The sequence below is a fragment of the Gorilla gorilla genome, chromosome 23 (genome assembly GCF_029281585.2).
Source record: "Gorilla gorilla gorilla isolate KB3781 chromosome 23, NHGRI_mGorGor1-v2.1_pri, whole genome shotgun sequence".
Lineage (NCBI taxonomy): Eukaryota > Metazoa > Chordata > Mammalia > Primates > Hominidae > Gorilla > Gorilla gorilla.
The window spans coordinates 30,522,022-30,548,679 of NC_086018.1; the positions used below are offsets into that span (position 1 = coordinate 30,522,022).

Here is a 26,658-nt window from a genome sequence, read left to right on the forward strand (position 1 = left end):
CCTTACCATCTATCTCATTAAAACCTAATCACCCTTACCCCACTCAATGCCAATATCCCATCCCGCAGCACGCTTTAAAAGGATTAAAGCCTGTTATCACTCGCCTGCTACAGCATGGCCTTTTAAAGCCTATAAACTCTCCTTACAATTCCCCCATTTTACCTGTCCTAAAACCAGACAAGCCTTACAAGATAGTTCAGGATCTGTGCCTTAACAACCAAATTGTTTTGCCTATCCACCCTGTGGTGCCCAACCCATATACTCTCCTATCCTCAATACCTCCCTCCACAACTCACTATTCCATGCTTGATCTTAAAGATGCTTTTTTCACTATTCCCCTGCACCCCTCGTCCCAGCCTCTCTTTGCTTTCACTTAGACTGACCCTGACACCCATTAGGCTCAGCAAATTACCTAGGCTGTACTGCTGCAAGACTTCATAGACAGCCCCCATTACTTCAGTCAAGCCCAAATTTCATCCTCATCTGTTACCTATCTTGGCATAATTCTCATAAAAACACACGTGCTTTCCCTGCTGATCGTGTCCGATTAATCTCCCAAACCTCAATCCCTTACAAAACAACTCATTTCTTTCCTAGGCATGGTTAGTGCGGTCAGAATTCTTACACAAGAGCCAGGACTGCACCCTGTAGCCTTTCTGTCCAAACAACTTGACCTTACTGTTTTAGCCTAGCCCTCATGTCTGCGTGCAGTGGCTGCCACTGCTTTAATACTTTTAGAGGCCCTAAAAATCACAAACTATGCTCAACTCACTCTCTACATTTCTCATAACTCCCAAAATCTATTTTCTTCCTCATACCTGACGCATATACTTTCTGCTCCCCGGCTCCTTCAGCTGTACTCACTCTTTGTTAAGTCCCACAATTACCATTGTTCCTGGCCCGGACTTCAATCTGGCCTCCCACATTATTCCTGATACCACACCTGACCCCCATGACTGTATCTCTCTGATCCACCTGACATTCACCCCATTTCCCCATATTTCCTTCTTTCCTGTTCCTCACCCTGATCACGCTTGATTTATTGATGGCAGTTCCACCAGGCCTAATCGCCACATACCAGCAAAGGCAGGCTATGCTATAGTACAAGCCACTAGCCCGCCTCTCAGAACCTCTCATTTCCTTTCCATCGTGGAAATCTATCCTCAAGGAAATAACTTCTCAGTGTTCCATCTGCTATTCTACTACTGCTCAGGGATTATTCAGGCCCCCTCCCTTCCCTACACATCAAGCTCGAGGATTTGCCCCCACCCAGGACTGGCAAATTAGCTTTACTCAACATGGCCCGAGTCAGATAACTAAAATACCTCTTAGTCTAAATAGACACTTTCACTGAATAAGTAAAGGCCTTTCCTACAGGGTCTGAGAAGGCCACCACAGTCATTTCTTCCGTTCTGTCAGACATAATTCCTCAGTTTGGCCTTCCCACCTCTATACAGTCTGACAGCAGACCAGCCTTTATTAGTCAAATCAGCCAATTAGTTTTTTAGGCTCTTAGTATTCAGTGAAATCTTTATATCCCTTATGGTCCTCTGTCTTCAAGAAAAGTAGAACGGACTAAAGGTCTTTTAAAAACACAACTCACCAAGCTCAGCCACCAACTTAAAAAGGACTGGACAATACTTTTATCACTTTCGCTTCTCAGAATTCAGGCCTGTCCTCAGAATGCTACAGGGTACAGCCCATTTAAGCTCCTGTATAGATGCTCCTTTTTATTAGGCCCCAAGTCTCATTCCAGACACCGGACCAACTTAGACTGTGCCCCCAAAAAAACTTGTCATCCCTACTATTTTCTGTCTAGTCATACTCCTATTCTCCATTCTCAACTAATACATGCCCTGCTCCCTGCCAGTTTACACTGTTTCTCCAAGCCATCACAGCTGATATCTCCTCATGCTATCCCCAAACTGCCACTCTTAACTCTTGAAGTAAATAAATAATCTTTGCTGGCAGGACTATGCTGAACCTCCTTAGGCACTCTCTAATCAGATGTCCTAGGTCCTCCCAATTCTTAGAACTTTTATACCTGTTTTTCTCCTTCTTATTCCATTTAGTTTTTCAATTCATACAAAACCGTATCCAGGCCATCACCAATCATTCTATACGACAAATGTTTCTTCTAACAACCCCACAATATCACCCCTTACCACAAGATCTCCTTTCAGCTTAATCTCTCCCACTCTAGGTTCCCACACCGCCCCTAATCCCGCTTGAAGCAGCCCTGAGAAACATCGCCCATTCTCTCTCCATACCACCCCCCAAAAATTTTCGCCGCCCCAACACTTCAACACTACTTTGTTTTATTTTTCTTATTAATATAAGAAGGCAGGAATGTCAGGCCTCTGAGCCCAAGCCAAGCCATCGCATCCCCTGTGACTTGCACGTATATGCCCAGATGGCCTGAAGTAACTGAAGAATCACAAAAGAAGTGAAAAGGCCCTGCCCCGCCTTAACTGATGACATTCCACCATTGTGATTTGTTCCTGCCCCACCTTAACTGAGTGATTAACCCTGTGAATTTCCTTCTCCTGGCTCAGAAGCTCCGCCACTGAGCACCTTGTGACCCCTGCCCCTGCCCACCAGAGAACAACCCCCTTTCACTGTAATTTTCCATTACCTTCCCAAATCCTATAAAACGGCCCCATCCCTACTCCCTTTGCTGACTCTCTTTTCGGACTCATCCGGCCTGCACCCAGGTGAAATAAACAGCCATGTTGCTCACACAAAGCCTGTTTAGTGGTCTCTTCACATGGATGCGCATGAAAGGGGCCCCAAGGAGCGGTCTCATGTTCTCATTCTGCCTCCTCCCATTCCTCTTCAGATTCAGTTTGGAAGAGGTCTTTTTGAGGTTGAAAACCTGCCATTGATTTTCTTCCGCTTGTTTTCTCTATCTCATTTTACTGGGTTTCGGTTTGTTTGATTCTATTCCTGGGCAAGTGACTTCCACATATTGATACTCTTAGAAAAACATCTTTTTACTTCAATCTTAATACTTTTGTTTGGATTTTATTTCATAGTTTTCTAGGAGGGCTGAGCTAAAACATGTCCTGAACACCTACCTGCTGGGTGCCAAGCAATGTGCTCTGAGCTTCACTCTCTTGACCCATGCACAAGATACCTGCACTAGCTTGCCAGATAAGAACTTCCAGAAGGCAGTTGATGTTCAGTTTTATGGGGTTTGCTGCTGTGTTTGTTACCATGTGAGTGAAGACCTATCATCCCCTTAAATTTTGGAAAGATAGAACTGAGTGTCAGTTCTATCTTGAATGTATCTGAATATTAGTTAATTCAGCAGGGACGGAATGTTAGGCTAGAGAATGTAGTAATGAAGAGAATCTAGGGAACTGATGGAAGAGAAAGGATATGCCACTGTTCCTGGAAGCTGATTTTACATTTAACCAGAGTACAGTACCATTTTATCACGCTGACGGGAGGAAGATCTGGAAGAACTTTTCTGTGGCTGGTAGAGCTGTCCGCTAAGGCTGCGTTTTTAAATCCCTGTTCATTGTGCACAAATCAAATAGGTCTTTGTTGTGTTTCAGCTTCCCCGAGTCAGCTTGGAGGGAAAATGCTAGCCTCTCTCTGGCTCAAAGTTTTGAAACAAAGCAAAAAAAACAACAAACATAACATTTTAGAGTCTATACAGCGTGACTCCCCTCTCCCTCCTTTTTGCCCTTTCCCATTTCAAAATGTCACAATTATTAAAGGTTACATTTTTGGAAGGAACACGTACTAGCCTATGTGACAAAACAGACTGTTTTAGGGTCGCCATGAGGCCTATGTGTCCTTGATTCCTATGTTCATACACAGACCAATGGGGAAAGTATTATTATTATTATTATTACTATTATTATTATTTTGAGACAGAATCTCGCTCTGTTGCCCAGACTGGAGTGCAGTGGCGTGATCTCAGCTTACTGCAAGGTCCGCCTCCTGGGTTCACGCCATTCTCCTGCCTCAGCCTCCCTAGTAGCTGGGACTACAGGTGCCCACCATCACGCCTGGCTAATTTTTTATATTTTTAGTAGAGATGGGGTTTCACCGTGTTAGCCAGGATGGTCTCGATCTCCTGACCTAGTCATCCGCCCACCTTGGCCTCCCAAAGTGCTGGGATTACTGATGTGAGCCACTGCGCCTGGCCCCAGTGGGGAAATTATGTAAATATGTTGGCTATAAACTAGTGTTATGTCATGGATCTGGATATATGAGTATGGTTATAAAAATCAGGATGCCTGGCCTGATTTGGAGCTTGGAAGGAGCTTCTGCTGCTGTTGTACACAGATACTGGAGTATCTGGGAGATATCCTTTGGATGCTGAGGTGTGTCTGAGGCCAAAGGACAGAATATAGGAATATGGGAGGATTTAGGCCCTGTGGTCATTGTTCACGGGGCCACTAGTTTCACTCACTAAAGGAGTGGGTTCGTAGCTGCGTTGGAGACTGTAGCACACCCATAGCAGTACTGTTTCTCATGCAGTGGCTTTTCCACGGAGCCCAGCTCAGGGTTGCTGGTCTCACACCAAAGTGCATTCAAAGTGGTGAGATTGACAAAGATGCAGCTTCTGGGTCCTGTGACCAGAAATTTGGACTCCTTTAGTCTGACATGAAGCTTCATCTGCCTTTGTAACTAGCTCTGCCCATGGCCGTGGCCCACAGGTTGAGAAACTTTGTCCAGCCTATGACCATTCAGTTGTATGTTTTGAGCTGTCTTTTATTACTAAGTGAAAACTGGGTGAGATTGTTGAAGAGGGACGATTGCCACAGGGGTTTCCTGTGTTCTTGATCTCCTGAAACTTGAGGACCTCATGGTTACACCCTGCCCTACAAGTTTTCTCTTACCCGTTTATTCAGGATGTCGCACAGCATTATTTATTAATATTTGAAAGTTCTACCCCTGAGGAAGGAGGGTGGATATATATTTTTTTAAGTGGAAGAAACGAAACTTCAACTCCTATAGCTCTCTGTGCTTGAATCTTGTAATAGGCTGCTCTTATAAGCAGTGCCCCAGATCCTTCTAATGGGGGAACCTCACCTGCCCTTGTCAGGAAAGAAGGGGGAAGGGCCCAGGAACCTTCCAGTCTGAGAGGCTGGTATTCTGGTTCTTTCATCGTGTGACTTATACTAGTGATCCGTATCTTCTTGGGGGCAAGTGGGGAAGCCATTCTCCTCTTGAAGCCGGTTTTCAGAGAACAATGAACTCATAGCGAGGTGACAGGATTTTAGGATGTGCATTTGTCAATTCCAAGTTATTATCCAGGCGTGTGTGTGTGTGTGTGTGTGTGTGTGTGTGTAAGTAATGGGACTCCTAGAATCACTGGCTAATCATCAAACCTTACGTTAATCAATATTTATACTCTCTTCTGTTAGATTTCTTTTAACAGAATAGCTTTAAAAGGTACCCGCATCTGATATTTTGAATTTCACCTCCTGTCTCTTTTCCCTATGCCCCACTTGGCTTTCTTCGGAAATTCCAAGGGAGTGGTGAAAGAATTAAGTGAGCAGCAGCAGGAGGATGAAGCAAAGTTCTACCGGATTATAAATGGTCTGATCTATTCCTTGCCATCACCTGACCTCCCCCAAGCATGACTGTGGGATATTGACCCCAGGACCCCCACCTCCACCCACCTTGGGGGTCTAGAAGAATGTGTTGACAGTGATGCCTGCAAAGCAGCAGCTTCATGTGTCTGACTGCCCACTGCATCATCTCAGCTGCCTCTGGATAGGATTCTGCCAGCTCCTGGCCAGCCTAGTTCTGTTGCATTGCACAGGCTGAACAAAAAGAAGGGACATGTGTTACTGGGCAGAGTGGGCTCCAGACATGCCAGACATGCAGGGACTGTCCTATAACATGGAACTCAGCCGAGCACGGAGACAGAGTAAGGGTGGTGGGCTTTTTGGGCACTAGAAAGAGTACCAGGCCTTCACCTCTTCACCTCTCACCTCACACAATGGCTATTTTATTTGCCACTGATCCTAGCCAGTGTTAATCAGACCTGAGCCTACCAGTCTCCAGCTGCCAAATTATGGCTCCCAATAGTCACTGGCAATTGGACCTATCTGATCTTTCTTATGTCAGGTCTGCTACTTATTATTGAATCCCAGACCAAGAGTCTTGAACAGGAGGAGAGAGAGGACTTCTGAATTATCCTGGGGTCTCTTGCTCTTAAATCCAGACTTGATCATGAGTGAGGGAAGAGGGCAATGTGAAGAGGACCGTCCTAAAGGCCAAGTGGCTTTCTGGCAGCCAGGTGCACAGCTAGCACTTTCGATACTGACCCAGTCTCCAGCCAATAGCCTGTCAAAAGCCAGCTTGAAGGCAGGCTTTTCTGAGGTTGAGAGTTCTAAGTGATCCAATGCCCACAGAAGGAGAGGGTCTCTGGCCCTGACGTCACCACTCCAGTTTGGTTTTGAAGGACCAAAAAGGAGATGATTGCTTTTATGCTCCTGGGAACCTGGATGGATCTCGGCTGATTACCAAACAATCTACATTGCTTGGGCATAACTAGAAGCTGCTCCAGGCCAAAGCCACTTCCATTTTTACCTCCCTCTCTCCCTTCCCTGTGGACAGCAAAAGGAAGACATATCTCAGGTTTCGAAGTGGGAGGCAAGGGGCTAACATGGCTATGTTCTAATATCTTGGGCTCTCTTTGGGGCCAGGAGGCTGCTTCTGGCACCTACAACGTTTCCAGCACCAGGTGATTGGTGATTTGGATCACCGCTGAACGCTATCTAAGCATGAGAGGCAGACTGGTATAGGGGAAAGAGCACTGGGAAGGGAGTTAGACTACTTTTTCCAGCTCTGCAACTAACTTATTGAGTCAAATCAGTCTGGATTTAACAAAGCTGATTTCTTTCCTGCAGGAATTCCGAAAGCCTTTGACATATATTATATACAATGCATCTCCAAAAAAGAAATACAAACAGTGGTTCCTAGACATATTTGACCATGGGGCCCTTTTGAAATTGAGTAACCTACCAATACCTTGCTGTACAGAGTTTGTGAAATGCCAAACTAGAAGTGACTATCATTGCACTTTGGATCCTATGTCATTGATCTGCTGATTCTCTCTGGTTCCCAACAGATCCATAAAAAGGAAACGGCATTCCTGGTGGGAGGCCAGAGAGATCAAACAGTGGTGGAACAGAATGGGTACAGGAGCCCTAACCTGACCCTTTCCTTGGGAAGTCCAGGGCCTCTTTCTCCTTTGTAAACTAGTCTTTATTCCTACAATAACCTGTGATCTGCCCTTGGCTGTCCAGATAAGAATAATGCTCTGAGTATGAGTGGCATTACAAGGGCCCCCCTGTTTCTGTTGTGTTCTGAAAGACCCCACTTGTCATACAGGGTCTGGTTTCTTTCTTGGCCTCAGGACCCCACTAGTGGCCGAGTGTGATGGGGGCCTTTGCCTTCCTGGTTTAAGGGCGGGTCTTGAGCGTGTATGGAACTAGCGTGGGCAGGTGGTGAGTTCCCCTGGCTGGGATTTTCTCTTTTTGTTTGCAAAACACTGTTAAAAGATTATTGCCTCCTATATTGCTGAGGTCTGACTACAGTGTCTGCATTTGATGGAGGTGGGGCAAGGCCTAGAGGGGGCCTTTGCCCAAAGGTGAGCCAGACACTAGTAAGAATGTGAAAACTAGCCACTCGCAGACATCTCACTTGGTTATCTGGCAGGGAAGCAGGCATGTGGGTAGGCAGAGGGTGTGATGCCCATCGCTCAGGCCTGTTTTGAGGAACCTGGAGGCTCTCAAAGGCCCACCTCTCAGTCAGACAATGCTGGAATGTCACGGTAAAGGAAAATGGGAACAAATATAGATAATCGGTTCCTGGGTCAAAGGCATTTAGAAAGTATGTTCTCAGGCCCTCCATTCTGTTCCCATCAGGAACCAAGGCTGAGAAGGAAGATGAGGCAGGAGGGGGACGAGTGTAGCAGAGCACTCTTCCCCTCCCAGCCTGGATGGCGTTAGTCAGAGAACAGGCTGGCAAAAGACTTCCTCAGGTTGCGGATGGTTTCGGCCTTGGCCTCGTCTTCACTTGGGGTCCCACGCTGGGAGGTGTCGGATGTGCTGAGGCTGTTAGTCAGGGACTGAGATTTGCTGAAACAGAAAGGCAAGGGGGTTGAGGAAGACAAGGCGAAGACTATCAAAGAAATGGGTCTTGGGGGCTTGCCTGTAAGCCAGATGGGCTACCCCAATCACCATAAGGTTATGAAGACCAGAAACCAGGCATTCCAATGCTTACATGATGTTAGGTACATTACACACATAATTTGCAAGGTGGTTATTTTCCCCATTTCTTAGGTTCAGAAATAGGGGTTCACAGAGTCAAGTAACTTGCTCAGATCCTCACAGCAAGTAATGGGGGAGCACCCAGAGGCCACATTCTTTCCATTATACCAGACTGTTGAGGCAGCAGGCATTGCTGGAGAGTAGCTTGGCTGCTCTCCTGCCTATGGGTACAAACCCACTTTGTAAACTGCAATGTGCTGTATCAACATCAGGTTATAGTTATTTCCAGCACTCGTTTAGGTATCAGGAGGCCTGTATTCTAGAACCTTCTCTGCTCTTTAATGTCTGTGGCCTTGGGCAAGGAACTTACCTTCTCAGGGCTTCCTTTGCCTCATCTGTAGAGCGAAGGGTTTGTCCTGCTGACCCTCAGGCGTCTTCCAGCTCTGACATTCTGGACTTCAATTCCCATCTCTTCTCCAATGTCTTTATGGCCAATTCTGTCCCCCACCCGCTTTTGGAATTCTTTTAGTGCCAACTTTTTGAATGGCAGATGCCATTCTGAGTGCTTCCCAAATGCCAGCCTGTAGCAACTGCTTGCTGAGCACTTCCCCTGTGCTAGGGGACAGGGGTGTAAGATGAATATGATTCAGGCCCTGCTTCGGGAGGCTCAGTCATAGGAGGGGAGGCAACAGACATAGGAGGAGATTATGTAAATGTGTCAAAAGTTGAAGAGCTCTGCATGTGATGCTGTCATCACATTAAAAACTGCACCACACTGTGCTGGGCGCAGTGGCTCATGCCTGTAATCCCAGCACTTTGGGAGGCTGAGGCAGGCGGACCACGAGGTCAGGAGATCGAGACCATCCTGGCTAACATGGTGAAACCCCGTCTCTACTAAAAATACAAAAAATTAGCCGGGTGAGGTGGCATGCACCTGTAGTCCCAGCTACGCGGGAGGCTGAGGCAGGAGAATGGCATGAACCCGTGAGGTGGAGCTTGCAGTGAGCCGAGGTGGCGCCACTGCACTCCAGCCTGGGCGACAGCGAGACTCCGTCTCAAAAAAAACAACAACAAAACAAAACAAAACAAAAACTGGGGACTTCAACGCAGGGACTGTCTTTTACTCCTTGCTTATTACCCCTCAGAGAGTCTTATCTAGAACAAGGCTCAGAGGAGGTAAATTCAGTAAATACCTGCTGACTTGAATTGAACCAAGTTCTTTAAAGCAGTAAGTCAGGAAATTTATGTGTTTTTAGCTAGAACACTGTAAGGTCAGTGACCAAACCTGGTTTAAGGCCTAGAGCCCTTGTCTGTCCTGTGATTAGTTGGCTGATCTCCTTATGTGGTGACAGGCTGTATGCAGATAAGCCTCTGGAGTGGCAGCAGCATTCTAAGCACCAACTGTGCATAAACTCATTGCAATCCTTATAATAACCCCGTGCGGTTATTGTCCCCGTTCTGCATGTGAGGAAATTGAAGCACGGCGAAGTTAGGCAACTTATCTGAGGTTGTGTAGTTTTTAAGTGGTGGAGCTAGGATTTGAACCCAGGCAGTCTGACTCTAGAGTCTGTGCTGTCAACTGCTATTCTATATTGCCAGGAGGGCCATTTGCTAGTGTCTGTCAAACTAAAAATACATTTATCCTTTGATCCAACAATATCATGTCAGGTTATTTCCTCTAGAGTGAGTCTTGGAGCTATGAAAGTATATGTTCAGATTTATTAATTGCAACATTATTTGTAAGATCAAACCAAGTTTCTATTTGTGGTGGATTAGTTAGATAAATTATAGTACAATGGTACAGTGGAATACTATACAGCCATAAAAAATAAAAATCCAAGGAACTCGGTGCTCCAGGATTTTTTTTCGAGACGGAGTCTTGCTCTGTTACCCAGGCTGGAGTGCAGTGGCATGATCTCAGCTCACTACAAGCTCCGCCTCCTGGATTCACGCCATTCTCTTGCCTCAGCCTCCCCAGCAGCTGGGACTACAGGCGCACGCCGCCACGCCTGGCTAATTTTTTGTATTTTTAGGAGAGACGGGGTTTCACCGTGTTAGCCAGGATGGTCTCGATCTCCTGACCTCGTGGTCCGCCTCCCTCCACCTCCCAAAGTGTTGGGATTACAGGCATGAGCCACCACATCCAGCCCAGGATTTATTATTAAACATGAAAAGCAGTGAGCAGAATGGTGTTGATAGTGAATACTCCTGTGTGTGTAAGAAAATGAGGGTGAGGATCTGAACATTTTTATTATTTATTTATGCAAATATTTTTTATTTGCATAAGGAAGCACTGAAAGGACACATAGGAACTAACAAAAGTCATTTCTGGGGATGGGGGCATCAAAGCATTGGATGAGAATGGGGCGGGAACGAGGCTTTTCAACATACATCTTTGATATCTTTATTTATTTATTTATTTATTTATTTATTGAGATGGAGTCTCACTTTGTTGCCCAGGCTGGAGTGCAGTGGCGTGATCTCAGCTCACTGCAACCTCAGCCTCCCAGGTTCAAGCGATTCTCCTGCCTCAGCCTCCTGAGTAGCTGGGACTACAGGCGTGCACCACCACACCCAGCTAATTTTTGTATTTTTAGTAGAGATGGGGTTTCCCCATGTTGGCCAGGCTGGTCTCAAACCCCTGACCTCAGGTGATCCACCCACCTTGGCCTCCCAAAGTGTTGGGATTACAGGCATGAGCCACCACACCTGGCCTGAGATCTTTTAGATCTTTGAACTATGTGAATATATTACCTATTCAAAAGAATAGTTGTTAGCATGATCCCTGGACTGGATGTCGTGGGTTTAATCCCAGCTCTTCTAGTTATTAACTGGAAACTTTGGCAAGTTATTTAATCTTTCTTTGCTTACTCGTCTGTACAATGGGGATAAGAAATAGTTATTAACTCCTAAGCTTGTGAGAACTTAGAAAAAACCCAAGTAAGTAAAGTGCTTGGCACATAGTAAGTGGACAATAGCTGTTAGCTGTGAACTGTGATGATCAACATTTGGCCTTGAAAGAAGGTAGAGCTTTCCGAAGATCAGTTACTTGGGACCTCTCTTTAGGACAAACCAAGAGATGGGCCTGAGAGGAAACAGGATGTATATGTGTATTGTGATGGATGGCTTACAAAAATGATTGCAATGATTCCTCTTGTCCCTGTAGCCTGCCCTTTTGAGATGTGACTTCATGGCTCCTCCTACCAAAAATTTATTTCCTACCTCTTGAATGTGGGTTTGGCCCTGTGACTTGCTTTGACTAAAAGCGTGTGATAAAATAACATTTCATAACTCCCAAGGCTGGGCCTCAAGAGGTCTTGCAGCTTGTACTTTCTCCCTTTTTAAAAGCAGTTCTACCATGTGAGAAAGCTCTGCTTAGCCTTGGGGAGGATGAGACCCCATGGAGAGAAAGAGGCCCAGCTGACAGCCAGCACCAACAACCAGATGTGTGTGTGAGGCCTTCTTGGACCATCCAGCCTCAGTGAAGCTGCCAGATGACTGCAGTCGTATGAGTGATCCCAGGAAAGTAGGGTTGCCAGATTTAGCGAATAAAAATGTGTAGATAAATGTGCATTTCAGATAAAAAGCTAAGACTTTTTTTTAGTGTAAGTATATTCCATGCAATGTTTGGGGCATAATTATACTCACAATCATCTGTTTTTTATCTGAAATGTGAATCTAACTGGGTATCCTATGTTTTATTCTGTAACTGTATAGGAGACACCAGCAGAAGAACCTCCCAGCTGAGCTAAACTCAGAACAAACAGCTGAACCAAAAAATTATGAACAAAGAAAATGATTGTTTTCTTCAGCCACTAAGTTTTGGGGTGGTTTGTTACGCAGCAAACAATAGCTGGTAAATAGCTGGTATGTGTATACACGGAGGGTCACGGTGGTGTCTAATCTATACTCTCACCTTGTTGGGCCTCCCCAGCAAATTCTGTCCTCTAGTCCTGTTTTTACCTATTTGAAGTCTAGGCAAGGCCTCGTTGGGTCTTCCTTTGTCTCCAAGTCCCTAACCCTGAATCAGCCAAGCTCTGCCCACACCCCAGCTCTATCCTATACCTTTTCCAATTCCCAAAGCACTTACTTGAGATGCGGATGGGGTGGTGCTGGCTTCTTGGACTCTTCACCCTGCTGGGAGGTACTACGGCCCTGCACAGGGGGCCGGGGCTGTGAGGTGAGGGTGGCACCTGGCTTGGAGGCCTGGTTTGGGGAGCTGCCACTGGATGCCCGGGATAGCTGCGGAGAGCCTGGTGACCTTTGCTGCTGTGGAGATCCGGACTGGGGGCTCAGGGGCTGCTGGCCTTGTGGGGAGAGCCTCTGTTGGGAGGGGCTTCCAGATCTCTGGGGCTGAGGAGACTGAGCTTGGCGAGGGCCTCCTAAGGGGCCAGAAAAAAAAAGATTCAGTTCAATTTTTTTCTTAGGATAGATATGGCTGTATACAAATAATGTTGCTTCAAGGATGTTCATTACAGTGTTTCTTATAACGGTGAAAAACTGAAAACCGTATAAATACCTAACCATAAGGAAGTAATTAGGAACATTAAGATACGTCTGTATAATGGAATATGCTGTGGTCATCACATAGGATGTGGCTGAGTAATACTAAATGACATAGGATACTGTTGATAACATATGCTAAATATTACACTGCTGAACAAAATAGCTTAGAATACAGTACTTATGGTTTTATTTTGGCACATATGTAAAGACATATATAAAAAAGCAAGACTGGAAGATTGTACACTAAAACCAGTGTGCCTCAGACTTTAATGTGCATATGAATCATTGGGGATCTGGTCAAAATAAAGATTCTGATAGAGTGAGTCTCAGGCTGCGTTACGGACTGAATTGTGTTCACCCTGTCCCAATTCATGTGTTGAAACCTTAACCCTAAACCTCAATGTAATTCTATTTGGAGATAGGATCTTTAAAGAGGTAATTAAAGTTAAATGAGGTGATACGGTGGGGCCCTAATCTGATAGGCCTGGTGTCCTTATAAGAGGAGAAAGAAATATCAGGAGTGTCACGTACCCGGGCACAGAGGAAAGGACACACGAGGATACACAAAGAAGGCTGCCATCTGCAGGCCAAGGAGAGAAGCTGTACCAGAAACCAACCCTGCTAGCACCTTGATCTTGTACCTGCAGCCTCCAGAACTGTGAAAAAAAATGTCTGTTGTTTAAGGCCCCCCTAGTCTATGGCATTTTGTTATCAAGGCAGCCTGAGAAAACTAATATAGGCAGGATCTGCGATTCTGCATTTCTAATGGGTTCCCAGCTTATCCTACGTTGAGTAATGAGACACTAAATAATCATTACAAAAGTGGTGAGATTATGAAGGATTTTAATTCTCTCTCTTTTTTTTTTCTCACAGGTATTTTCCACACTGAAGATGTATTTCTTTGGAAACAACGACAAGAATTAACTCTTACTTTTTGAGTTGCTCTCTAAACTTTTCCAAGAACTTTCAAAAGCAACACATCACTTGACCTAGAGAGGTCAGTAGGGAAGATACCATTCTTCTCACCACATAGAGGTGGAGACCGAGTCTTATTAAGGTTTCCCAGTTGGAAGAGGAGCCACAGAAAGCTCAGAGAGAATCTTGGTTTCTCCCTCTCACCGTCCACAAGCAAGCCAAGAGGCATCTAAGCTTGGGGATGTTGTAGCCACCCAGAAATGACTTTGAGTAGAATTCCAAGGCCCCCAACAATCAAGGTGCACTCTCCTAACCCTCAAATTCTGGGTGTCAGGGCTGTTGATGGTGAATTGCATTTTGCCAAAGCCGACTGGCTGCCTGTAGGTCTCTTCTCCCTACGACACGCTGCTGCTGGGAGAGTGGGGTTATTCTTGCCACGTTTTTTTGAGAGCACCGTAGGCACGTTAGGAGACTGAAAACTAAAAGGTGCTGGAACCCATCTCTGTGACTCTGTAACAATGGGGCTTCTACTGAGCACCTATTATATCACCAGCTTTGGATTGGGCACAACAGCTCTGTGGGTTAGGCATTATTTTCATCCCCTACCCCCAGCCATGGGAGTGCTGTCCCTGGAACTCTAGAGAGAGCCACATGTATAATTATACATTTTCTAGTAGGCACATTTTAAAAAGTAAAAAGAAATAGGTGAACATAATTTTAATAGTGTGTGTGTACGTGTATATAGGTATGTTTGTATATATGTAATTTTTAATAAAAGAGATGGGGTCTCTGTCACCCAGGGTGGAGTGCAGTGGCATGGTCACACCGCAGCAGTGAACCCCTGGGCTGAAGCCACCCTCCTGCCTCAGTCTCTATAGTAGCTGGGACTACAGGCCCAACACCACTTTTTCTTTCTTTTTTTTTTTTTTTTTTTTTGTAGAGATGGGGTGTCGCTGTGTTGCCCAGGCTGGTCTTGAACTCCTGGCCTCAAGCAATTCTCCCACCTTAGCCTCCCAAAGTGCTGGGATTACAGGTGTGAGCCACTGTGCTTGGCCCCATTTTTACAGAGAAACTGAGACCCAGATATATTGTGACTTGCTTAAGATGTCACTACGAATAAGGGGACACGCCGAGATTCAAACCTAGATCTCTTTGACTCAAAAACCCTGTTTTATTACTTTTTCCTTTATGAAAACTACACCACGCAGGCTCCCCTGAGTCCTCATAACATCTTTATTGCTAATTAAGAAAAGGCGGCTTCCTTGAGCTGAAGCAGCTCTGAGCCAGATGCCAAAGGGGCAAGGACTAGATTTCAGCCAGCCTCCCTTATCAGATGTCACGTCAGCTGAGCATATTTTCAGAGGACATGCCACCTGTATAACCTCCATGACCTGTGGAGTCTGGTGGCCCTGACTCCACATTGGCACCAGGAGCCTCAGGTCCTAACTCAAGCCTTGCCATTAACTCGCTGTGTGACGGTGGGTAAGTCACTCCCCTTCTCTGGGCTTCTGGGCCCTCATTTGTAAAATAAGGTCATTGGACTGTACATCAAACATCCCTCCCGATCTGAACATTTTTGTGAGCTTGTGGAACACTAAATTGGATTAAATTGCAGCATCAGTTTAGCATCTGATTATATTACATGGCTTTGATTCATTACCTCTTTCATGATTGTATATGCGAGTAGATGGGAGGTCACATTTATCTCAAACACCTCTAGGGCCAACCAGGTATGTAAATAAATAAAGCAGGCAAATATAAGAAAAGTAATGAGGCTTTCAAAAATTTGCCCACTTCAGATAAAAACAGTCCAGAGAACTATTTCTCTAAAGAGGTGCAAGCATAAAGAACATAGCAATTGCCCCTCCCTGTCACTATGGAAGTGAGGAGTAGGGCTGGAGGCAAACGCAGAAGCCCCTAGGAGCCCTTGCTCTGATCAAGGAAGCCGCTGTTAGTAACGCCAGGGACAGTTGCTGTATAGAAAAACAGGCCCATTGTTTCTAGAGCTTCTGTGCTATCAAGAGATGCTGGAAATCTAGATGTTTAAGCAACACCTCTTGATTTTTTTTTTTTTTTTTTTGAGACGGAGTCTTGCACTATTATCCGGACTAGAGTGCAGTGGCGCAATCTCGGCTCACTGCAACCTCCTCTGTCTCCTGGGTTAAGAGATTCTCCTGCCTCAGCCTCTCAAATAGCTGGGATTACAGGCGTCCGCCACCACGCCCAGCTAATTTTTTGTATTTTTAGTAGAGACAGGGTTTCCCCATGTTGGCCAGGCTGGTCTCGAACTCCTGACCTTGTGATTCGCCCACCTCAGCCTCCCAAAGTGCTGGGATTACAGGTGTGAGTCACCGCGCCCAGCTCACCTCCTGATTTTTAAATGTTGGTTACTTTTGGGTTTTCTAAACCCACCGCAGTTCAAATAAAACATTTGTTTTCTACTTTTATCTTCAGTTTCCCCTGACTCGCCTCCCTTCCCAGGTTGATATCTTAGAAAATCTGAATACCCATTCATTAATTCAGTAACTCTTTGTTGAGTCCCTATCATACACCTGGGATTTATCAAGAGAGACACCCTAGTTACTGGATTCAGAGACCAGAGTGCTAACCATTACCACTGCCCTAGTTATTTCTTTCGGCTTCTTGGCAAAGCAAACAATTTAGTATTTTTTATATGAGCACATACACAAAATATTAACTTATATATAGAAAGTATTTGCCTAAGCACAGACATGAAGCTTATTAAAAGAAAATTTCACTTTTACTGAGTTGAAATGAACAGCAAGTTCAAAATAATAATGTGATTTGTTAATTGGGGAACTCAATGAAAGTGTTGTTTTTCATTAGCCTTGTTATTTTTAATCTGAGCGTTAATTCACTGGGCATTTTCTTTAATTACCTTAATTGGTTTTAAATTGATTGTTTTTCAACTCACTAAAAGTGTGTTTAGCCTCATTTCCCTTAAAATAATATCTCTTTATCAAGCATGTTTTACTCTGGGCCAGAGAGGAAATCAGAATACAGTAGCTCTCTGTTTTAAAATGGCTCTGTTCAAATGTGCTTTTAAAAAGCAGGTCCCAGGGCAGAGGGGAAAGGAGGGTGTGGGGCAGAGGCACAGCCAGGAGCCTGGTAGAGTGAGGAATATGTAGTTTTGGAACGCTTATTACTATAGAATTCTTGCTGGGTAACGGGGCACTGCATTAGTTATAAGGATTGTTAATAATAAAAATGAAAAGCAATATGTATAAGACACACGTTATTAATAGTAAGCATTATGTCATAGTTATTCGTAGTAAATTATTAGTAGTAAGAACTGACACTATCTAAGCACTATCTCTGTGTCTGATGCCTTGCTAATTGCTTCACCTGCATTTATCTCATGGACAAGCACCCCACCCTTAAACATGGAAGCTGTTATTTCCTCCTTTACACTGAGGAAACTGAGGCCCCGAGAAGTAATATGACTTGCCTAACACTGCAAAGGCAGTGAGATACGGAACTGGATTCAAACACACTAGATCTGCCTGAAGGAGAATACTAATGTGTATTTATACAGGCATACCTTGTTTTATTGTGGTCCGTTTTATTTCAGTTTGCAGATACCGTGTTTTTTCTAAATTGGAGGGTTGTGACGACCTTGCATTGAGCAAGTCTGTCAATGCTGTCCTTCCAACAGCATGTACTCATGTGGTGTCTGTGCCTCACATTTGACAATTGTCACAAATTTCAAACTTTTAAATTATTATTATATCTGTTATGGTGATCCGTAATCAGTGATCTTTGATACTACTATTGTATTAATAATTGTTTTTGGGTGCCATGAACCACACCCATATAAGACAGTGAACTGGCCGGGCGTGGTGGCTCATGCCTGTAATCCCAGCACTTTGGGAGGCCAAGGCAGGCAGATCACAAGGTCAGCAGATCGAGACCATCGTGGCCAACATGGTGAAATCCCTTCTCTACTGAAAATACAAAAAAATTAGCCGGGTGTGGTGGCATGCACCTGCAGTCCCAGCTACCCGGGAGGCTGAGGCAGGAGAATCGCTTGAGCCCAGGAGGCAGAGGTTGCAGTGAGCTGAGATTGTGCAATTGTACTCCAGCCTGGGCAAAAGAGCTAGACTCCATCTCAAAAAACAAACAAACAAACAAACAAACAAAAAAAGACAGTGAACTTACTTGATAAATGTGTGTGTTCTGGCTGCCCCATTTACCAGCCATTTCCCTATCTCTCTTCCTGTCCTTGGGCCTCCCTTTCCCCTAGACACAACAATATTGAAATTGGACCAGTTAAGAACCCAATAATGGCCTCTAAATATTCAAGTGAAAGGGAAAGTCACACATCTCTTACTTTTAAATAAAAAACTAGAAATGATTAAGCTTAGTGAGGAGGGCATGTTGAAAGCCAAGACAAGCTGAAAACTAGGCCTCTTGCACCAGAAAGTTAGCTAAGTTGTGAATGTGAAGGAAAAGTTCTTGAAAGAAATTAAATGTGCCACTCCAGTGAACACACAAATGATAAGAAATCAAAACAGCCTCATTGCTGATATGGAAAAATTTGAGTGGTCTGGAAAGAAGATCAAACCAGACGCAACATTGCCTTAAGCCAAAGCCTAATCCAGAGCAAGGCCCTAACTACTTTCAATCCTATGAAGGCTGAGAGAGGTGAGAAAGCTAAAGAAGAAAGGTTGGGAGCTAGCAGAGGTTGGTTGGTGAAGTCTCACGAAAGAAGCTATCTCCATAACAAAAACCGCAAGGTGAAGCTGCAAGTGCTGACGAAGAAGCCGCAGCAAGTTATCCAGAAGAACTAGCTTAGATTATTGATGAAAGTGGCTGTGCTAAACAACAGATTTTCAGTGTAGATGAAACAGCCTTCTATTGGAAGAAGATACTATCTAGGGCTTTCATAGCTAAAGAGGAGAAGTCAATGCCTGGCTTCAAAGCTTCAAAGGATAGGCTGACTCTCTTGTTGGGGCTAGTGCAGCCGGTGACTTAAAGTTGAAGCCAGTGCTCATTAACCATTCTGGAAATCCTAGGGCCCTTAAGAATGATGCTAAATCTACTCTGCCTGTGCTGTGTAAATGGAAAAACAAAGCCTGGATAACAGCATAGTATTTCCAATATGGTTCATTGAATATTTTAAGCCTACTGTTGAGACCTAGTGTTCAGAAAAAAGATTCTTTTCAAAATATTACTGCTCATTGACAATGCATCTATCCACACAATAGTTCTGATGGAGATGTACAAGATAATTTTGTTTTCATGTCTTTTAATACATATCATGTCTTTTAGTTCATGGATCAAGGAGTAATTTAAAATCTGAGGTCATATTATTTTAAAAATACATTTTGGCCAGGTGCTGTGGCTCATGCCTGTAATCCCAGCACTTTGGGAGGCTGAGGCGGGTGGATCACAAGGTAAGGAGTTCAAGACCAGCCTGGACAACATGGTGAAACTCCGTCTCTACTAAAAATACAAAAATTAGCTGGGCATGGTGGCGTGTGCCTGTAATCCCAGCTACTTGAGAGGCTGAGGCAGGAGAACTGCTTGAACCAGGACCCGCGAGGTGGAGCTTGTGGTGAGCCGAGATTGCACCACTGAACTCCAGCTTGGGCTACAGAGCGAGACTCTGTCTCAAAAAAAATTTTTTTTCATAAAGCTATAGTTGCCATAGACAGTGATTCCTCTGATGGATCTTGGCAAAGGAAATTGAAAACCTTCTGGAAATGATTTACCTTTCTAGATGCCATTAATAATATTTGGGATTCATAGGAGGAGATCAAAATAGCAACATTAACAGGAGTTTGGAAGTTGATTCCCATCCTTATGGATGACTGTGAGGGGTTCAAAACTTCAGTGGAGGAAGTAAGTGAAGATGTGGTGGAAATAGCAAGAGAACTAAAATGAGAAGTGAAGCCTATAGATGTGATGGAATTACTGCAGCCTCGTGATAAAACTTGAATTGATGAGGAGCTGCTTCTTATGGATAAGCTAATAAAGTGATTTCTTGAGATGTAATCTACTCCTGATAAAGATGCTATGAAGGGGCCGGGCGAGGTGGCTCACGCCTGTAATCCCAGCACTTTGGGAGGCTGAGGCGGGCGGATCACGAGGTCGGGAGATCGAGACCAGCCTGGCAAACACGGTGAAACCCCGTCTCTACTAAAAAATATACAAAAAATTAGCCGGGAGTGTTGGTGGGCACCTGTAGTCCCAGCTACTCGGGAGGCTGAGGCAGGAGAATGGCATGAACCCGGGAAAGCGGAGTTTGCAGTGAGCCGAGATCACGCCACTGCACTCCAGCCTGGGCGACATAGGAGACTCCGTCTCAAAAAAAAAAAAAAAAAAAAAAAAAAAAAAAAAAAAAAAAATGCTATGAAGATTGATGAAAAGACAACAAAAGGATTTAGAATATTACGTAAACTTAGTTGATAAAGCAGCAGCAGGTTTTGCGAGGACTGACTCCAAGTTTGAAAGAAGTTCTACTATGGGTAAAATGCTATCACACAGCATCATGTACTGCAGAGAAATCTTGTGTGAAAGGGTGAGTCAATTCATGCAGCTAACTTCACTGTTGCCTTATTTTTAAAAATGGCCTCAGTCACCCCTTGCTTCAACAACCAGTACCCTGATCAGTAAGCAGCCATCAGTACTGAGGCAAGACCCTCCATCAGCAGAAAGGTTACTATTCACCTAGGGCTCAGACGATTGTTAGTAATAAAGTATTTTATCATTAAGATATGTACTTTGTTTTTTTCAGACATAATGCTATTGTACTTAAGAGACTACAGTATAGTGTAAATGTAGCTTTTATATGCACCAAAAAATTTGTGTGACTCACTTTATTCTGATATTTACTATATACTGGGGTGGTCTTGAACCGAACCAGCAATATCTCTGAGGTATGTCTGTACACAGTTGTGTACAATTATACAATTTCCCTTAAAAAATATCTCCTGCTTTTCCAGAAAGAGAAACACAAACAAGAAAAGTGAATGGGACATTTTATCTAAGACCTGTGGAAGAGGAAGCCATTTGGTGGCCAAGGTTGACTTTTTTTCAGGAAGTAATGAATCTGTTGCTTTTAATAATAGTGACTGGGAAGGCCACAACATGATAGTAATGCCTTCTTTCTGATATATATATATGTATAAAATTTATTTATTTTATTTTGTTTTTTTGAGATGGAGTCTCCCTCTATTGCCCAGGGTGGAGTGCAGTGGCGCAATCTCGGCTCACTGCAACCTCCGCCTCCTGGGTTCAAGCGATTCTCCTGCCTCAGCCTCCCGAGTAGCTGGGATTACAGGTGCACACCACCACCACATCTGGCTAGTTTTTTTGTATTTTTAGTACAGATGGGGTTTCACCATATTGGCTAGGCTGGTCTCGAACTCCTGACCTCGTGATCCGCCCGCCTCGGCCTCCCAAAGTGCTGGGATTACAGGCGTGAGCTACCGCGCCCGGCCTCTGGTAGGTTTTTAAGAAGATCCTTAAAAGATTGCAGCGAGACTGCCTGCTTTGGTTTCTTGGTGCACAGGTGCTCTGAAGCTCCATGCTGGTGCCAGAGCGAGTGTGCCCAGGAAGTTTTGATTGCAAGAGAGGATACGGGGCGGATTTCTCTCAAGACTGCACGCAAGAATATCAGAGCAGCTGATATTCTTTGAGAAAGTGAGTTAGCCATTGCCATGATTGCTTTTCACCTTTTCACAATAGTTTGTCCATTCTCTAGTAAGTGGTGGAATGTAGTAATGCTGGAATATATTTGAGGAGGAATTTCAATGGCCAAGGTTTTATAGATGATCTTCCCTTTTTCTATCTTTCTTACTCTAGCTGGTTGACTCACAAATCTATCATCAGGCACCACTCATTGAAATGAATAAACACTTCCTAGGTTTGAAAGGTCTGAAAGGCCAGACTTGTAAATCTACCATTTTCTGCCTCCTTGGGCAAAGCCTCAACTTTTACCTCGCAGTAGAAAGGCTCACGCCTGTAATCCCAGCACTTTGGGAGGCTGAGGTGGGCGGATCACCTGAGGTCAGGAATTTGAGACCAGCCTGGCCAACATGGTGAAACCCCATCTCTACTAATACTACAAAAATTAGCTGGGCGTGGTGGTGTGCACCTGTAATCCCAGCTACTCAGGAGGCTGAGGCAGGAGAATCACTTGAACCTGGGAGGTGGAGGATGCAGTGAGCCGAGATCGCACCATTGCACTCCAGCCTGGCGACAGAGCAAGACTCTGTCTCAAAAGAAAAAAAAAAAAAAAGGAAATAATGACATTTTCACTGCAGGACGGCTGGGAAAATAAAAGTGAGAAAATAGGTGGGACATTCCCTGGCACAGTGCTTGGTGCATATTAGGTTCTTAATAAATTAACCTTCTATTTCCCTTCTCCTTTCTTGACTTTTTAAAGAGGTTGACCAACCCCATAGTCTCATTCATTCTGTGGATAAAGTATTCAGGTGCATTTTCCCAGAGCCCCTTGTGGGAATCACATGTGGATCCCTCGGTGCATTTCAGCACCCTCACTGCATGCTTTCTCGCAGTGGCTCGTCCTGGGTCATACCTTGCGGAGGTGGGCGTGGCTGGGGCTGTCCTAGCTGAGGCCCCAGCTGGGCTTGCCCTGGGGATTTCGCTGATTTAATCTGTGGAGCCTAGAGCAGAAGAGAAAAGAAGCCTGTTGGTATCACCACAGCCCTTTACTTCCTGGGTGAGAGGGCAGCATTTATGAAGATCTTTTTATCATTGAGAAGAGACTCTTACACATAAAGTGTACAGTTCTGGAGTATACAGTGTAGTGAACTTCTATATGTGTATACGTCGGTGTAACCACTGCCCAGATCAAAACAGAGGGCATTCTCTGCGATAAAGCCTGCCCCGTGCCCCTTCCCAGCCAGCAGCCCCGTCAGTATAATAACTACGATTCTGATGTCTGTTATCATAGATTACTTTCTGTGGGGAAATCTGGGGTGGGAGGTGGAAGTTTGGGGACTTGCTTTTACATAAAGCTGGGGAGCTGGCAAATTCTTTGGAGAGCAGTCTGGTAATCCATGGTGGGAACTGTGGAGGGGTGGAGCGACGTGGGAGCTCATCAAGGTTGGGGAAAATGGGAGACACAATAGCGTCCATTGACTGGTTCCCTGGGAGCACACAGAGGGCTTGTGTGTCCATATGCTCTCGCACACGCACGCACACACATCCTGCTCAGGCCCAGCACCGAGGGCACAGAAGGGACAGCAGTCAATCATCTCTGCCCACCGTGCCCAAAGGCCATTTGAGACAAGACTGTTCTCCCCAGGATGGTGAAGAAGGGAAGGGGCCTCTGAAAGCCTCCTCAATTCACTTACTGGGGCAGGCTGTGAAAGCTCTCCCCGATGTCTGGCCTTTGTCCACACCCCCATTCCTTCTCCCCAAGGTGGTTTCTTCCTGGGGGTATCCCCTTTGGATCCAGGGGCTCCCCATTTCCAGACAGCCTGGCATTTCTCATGGCTATAAAGTCTCCTTTGATCTTGAGGGTCTTACCCAAGGTCTGAGGGGGGAGGGCGCTGTGCCTCCTGGCATCGGGAGCTGGCTCATTTTGGAGACAACAAGGTCGGCCATCAGCTGTCTGTCCTCTTCCACATGCTCTCCAATCAGCGGCATTGAGCTGTCCATTACCTGTGGGGAGGAAGGGAGAGCTGAGGGACCCCCATGCCAGGAGAGATGGCGGCTGGGCATCACATCCCAGAAGTGGGGGCTCAGGGCTCAGGACAGAAGTGACCACCAGATGGCGATGTCCTCCATGCAAATCACCTCCAGCTGGGACTGGCCGGCAGAGACATCAGTTCCCTTCGGTTCAGTCTAAACCACTCCCTGGAGGTAGTTCAATTCGGCCCACGTTTGCTGGATGACAGCAATGCGACAAGGGCCAGGGAGCCTCTGCCGACCTTTTCTGTGCTTTTCTTTGGGGAGCCGCTCTCCGCCCCCTCCTTTCTCACCCTGGCCCCCTCCCTTCTCACCCTGGCCCCCTCCCAGGGTCGGGGCTGGCCACCTCTCCTTTGGCCCCAGGTCAAGGCTGCTTTCCACAGAGCAGAAACAGTAAAGGTGGGGGCTTGATCATGACAAAAATATGACGCGAGCTGGAGTTGACCCAGGGTTCAGAGGAAAGAGGGAAGAGGAAAGGCCTGTTTTCCGGGGCCCTGGCAAAACACAGGCGGGAGGGAAAAGCATTCTACAGGGAGCTGGGCTGTTCTCAAAGTGCTTCTATGGGGAGGAGCCTGAGGGATCTGAGTTTCCCCTTCTGCTGTTTTTACAAATAGAGCAACTGAGGCCCAGAGATGGGAGGGGACTTGCCCAAGGTCACACAGGCCAATGCTCCACGTGATTCCCTGGGCACGGGAAGCTATGGGAGATCTGGAAGGGGTGTCTGTCAGGCCTTGGCGCATCTGCAGAACAGCTGGCCACGTCACCCTCTCTGCTCCACTGCAGGAGTCGGCGGCCTGCATTCACCCACACCACCCCATCAGACTCACCGTCTTGTCTCCCCTGTTCCCACGCTCTGGACATATTAGGTTTTCTCTCTCCTCCAGGTTCTTATGTAATCCCTCTACCCACTCCTTACCTGGCCAACTCCTTTCATCCAACAGGGAACAGCCAACTAGGTCTTCCTCCAGGAAGCCCTCTCTGATAGTGCAAGCTCTGACGAGCCACCTGACATCTGTATCCTGCCGTTCTCACCTGGTTTCACACTGGACAGCTTATCCACAGCACTGTCACCCCTTGCTTACTATGTCTCCACCACCAGACTGGGAGCCCCCAAGGTTAGGAATGGGCCCTGTGTCCTGCTAAGCAGGTGTGCCCTCCACAGACACCTGTTTGGTGGAGGAATAAGACGCCCTTGTGATAAGCCCGGCTCATAAGGATAAGGATACTAAGAAGTGCCGTATTTTATGGGGCATTTCCTACGTGCTACGCACTATTCTAAGCATTGGGTGTGGAGGATCTCTCATAAACCTCAGAATAGCTCTTTGAGGCAGTACTACTATCCTCATTGTAATCATGAGGAAGCAGAGGGTCAAAGAAGTGGCAAGGTCAAGGACACAGCACCCTTGGTTGCCACCCATGGTCCTCCCACTGCATCAGGCTAATTCCCACCAAGCATTGGAACAGCACACCAGGGTAGGAACTGATAAGAGGGAACCTGGGTTCCAGGCTTGGCTTCTGCTGTGGATTTGCTCTGTGATCTTGGGCAAGTTTCTTTTCCTCTACGGGCCTATTTTTTTTTTTTTTTCTCAACAGTGAACTGAGGGATCTGGGCAGCTGCTAAGACCCTTCCAGCTGGGGCTTGTAGGGACCTGTGAGTTTAAGCACCCACTTTGATTAGGAAACTTAAAAGCTAGCTTAAGAATGTGAATACTGGCTGGGCGCGGTGGCTCACGCCTGTAATCCCAGCACTTTGGGAGGCCGGGGCGGGGGGATCACGAGGTCAAGAGATTGAGACCATCCTGGCCAACATGGTGAAACCCTGTCTCTACTAAAAATACAAAAAAAATTAGCTGGGCGTGGTGGCAGGTGCCTGTAATCCCAGCTACTCGGGAGGCTGAGGCAGGAGAATCACTTGAACCTGGGAGTGTCGGAGGTTGCAGTGAACCAAGTTGCTCTATTTGTAAGAAGAGCAGAAGGGGAAACTAGGATCCCTCAGGCTCCTCCCCATAGAAGCGCTTTGAGAACAGCCCAGCTCCCTGTGGAACGCATTTCCCTCCCGCCTGGGTTTTGCCAGGGCCCCGGAAAACAGGCCTTTCCTCTTCCCTCTTTCCCCTGGCGACAGAATGAGACCCTGTCTCAAAAAAAAAAAAAAAAAAAAAAAAAAAAAAAGAATGTGAGTACTACTTGTAGCAGGGTCCTGAGTTCTGCGCAGGTTGTACCTGGGACTGAGGCCTCCTGGATCCCAGCGCCCCAGACAGGGACAGTCTCTCAGTCACCACTGGCTGAGCTCTGACTGTGGAGTCTGCCGCGAAGGTACACAGGCTTGCTGCACCCTGCCTGTCCTCTCTCCCCCTGCCCCTGCCCACCCCATTTTATTCTGGTCTCTGTTTCCTACATTCCCTGCAGTGGAAAACAGCCACCGCAAGGAACCTGAGGTTCATTTTGGAATCCCCACGGTAGACACAGCCAAAGGAAGTGGCCACCCTCGTCTCCCCAGGGAAACATTTTTCCAGTGAGCAATGTCATTCCCCGGACAAGGTCAGAGAGGACAAGTTCAAGGGTCTTTTCCCCTGAGTATTTCACTGTGAGCCTCTTCACAAAACATTTCACACACATTTTCAGTTCTTACCACAGAGATGGCTGAAGAAACCAGTGTTTTGGGATCTCTTCTGCCTTTTTTTTTTCCCTTACTGGGGGAAAACACCTTTTATATTTCTGGTAACAAGCTTCCCTTCTCCCCTGAACCCACTCCAAACTCAAAAGCAAAGGAAACAACTCTGCAATGTTTCTGCGAGGAAAAAAAATCTGAAAAGCTATCTTTCCTTTTTCCTCTGGAACATTCTTGGGAGACGTTGTTTTCTTGTTTTTTGAAGTCCGAGCCCACTACTTTTACTTTTTTTTTTTTTTTTTTTTTTTAATGTGAAAGGTCTTTCATCCCCAACTCTCTGAATGGCTAAAGGCAGGAAGCCTGGGCCCATGAACACAGATTTTTTTTTTTTTTTCCCTAAGACTGAAAGCTGAGACCTGGAGAGGTAGGGGCTCACAGGGGACAGAGAGACTGCTGGTGCAAGGGAGGAGCTAGCCTTTAGGGGTCAGGGCAGTCCAGGAGCTCTAGGAGACAGGGCCCCTGCTCTTGTGTTTGCAGTTGTACTGTGTCCACCTGGCTTGGGGGCTGGCTCCTGGAGCAGCGGCTCAGTGAATAAACAAATGAGTGCGTGTGTGCCAAATCTGGGTTCGTGTCTGGTGGTCCCCGTGAGGGGATGCAGAGGCAGGAGGACCTGGTGGGGTCTCAGGAGCTGCCGTGCTGGGG

At 46.0% G+C, this 26,658-nt stretch overlaps 1 protein-coding gene across 8 annotated transcripts in view; it reads right to left on the reverse strand.

Moving 5' to 3' along the window:
* Positions 1-780: 780 nt before the first annotated feature.
* The window catches only part of SYN3 (synapsin III), a 553,389-nt gene continuing 527,511 nt past the window's right edge, over positions 781-26,658 (reverse strand). For all 8 annotated transcript variants that reach the window (XM_031005415.3, XM_019018272.4, XM_019018273.4 and 5 more), the window contains exons 11-14: positions 23,187-23,321; positions 22,231-22,318; positions 12,334-12,625; positions 781-8,111 (exon numbers count right to left, since the gene is read on the reverse strand). In XM_031005415.3, coding sequence (XP_030861275.1) covers positions 7,979-8,111; positions 12,334-12,625; positions 22,231-22,318; positions 23,187-23,321 — 648 coding nt within the window. In that variant the 3' untranslated portion in view covers positions 781-7,978. The remainder of the gene's footprint in view (positions 8,112-12,333; positions 12,626-22,230; positions 22,319-23,186; positions 23,322-26,658) is intronic.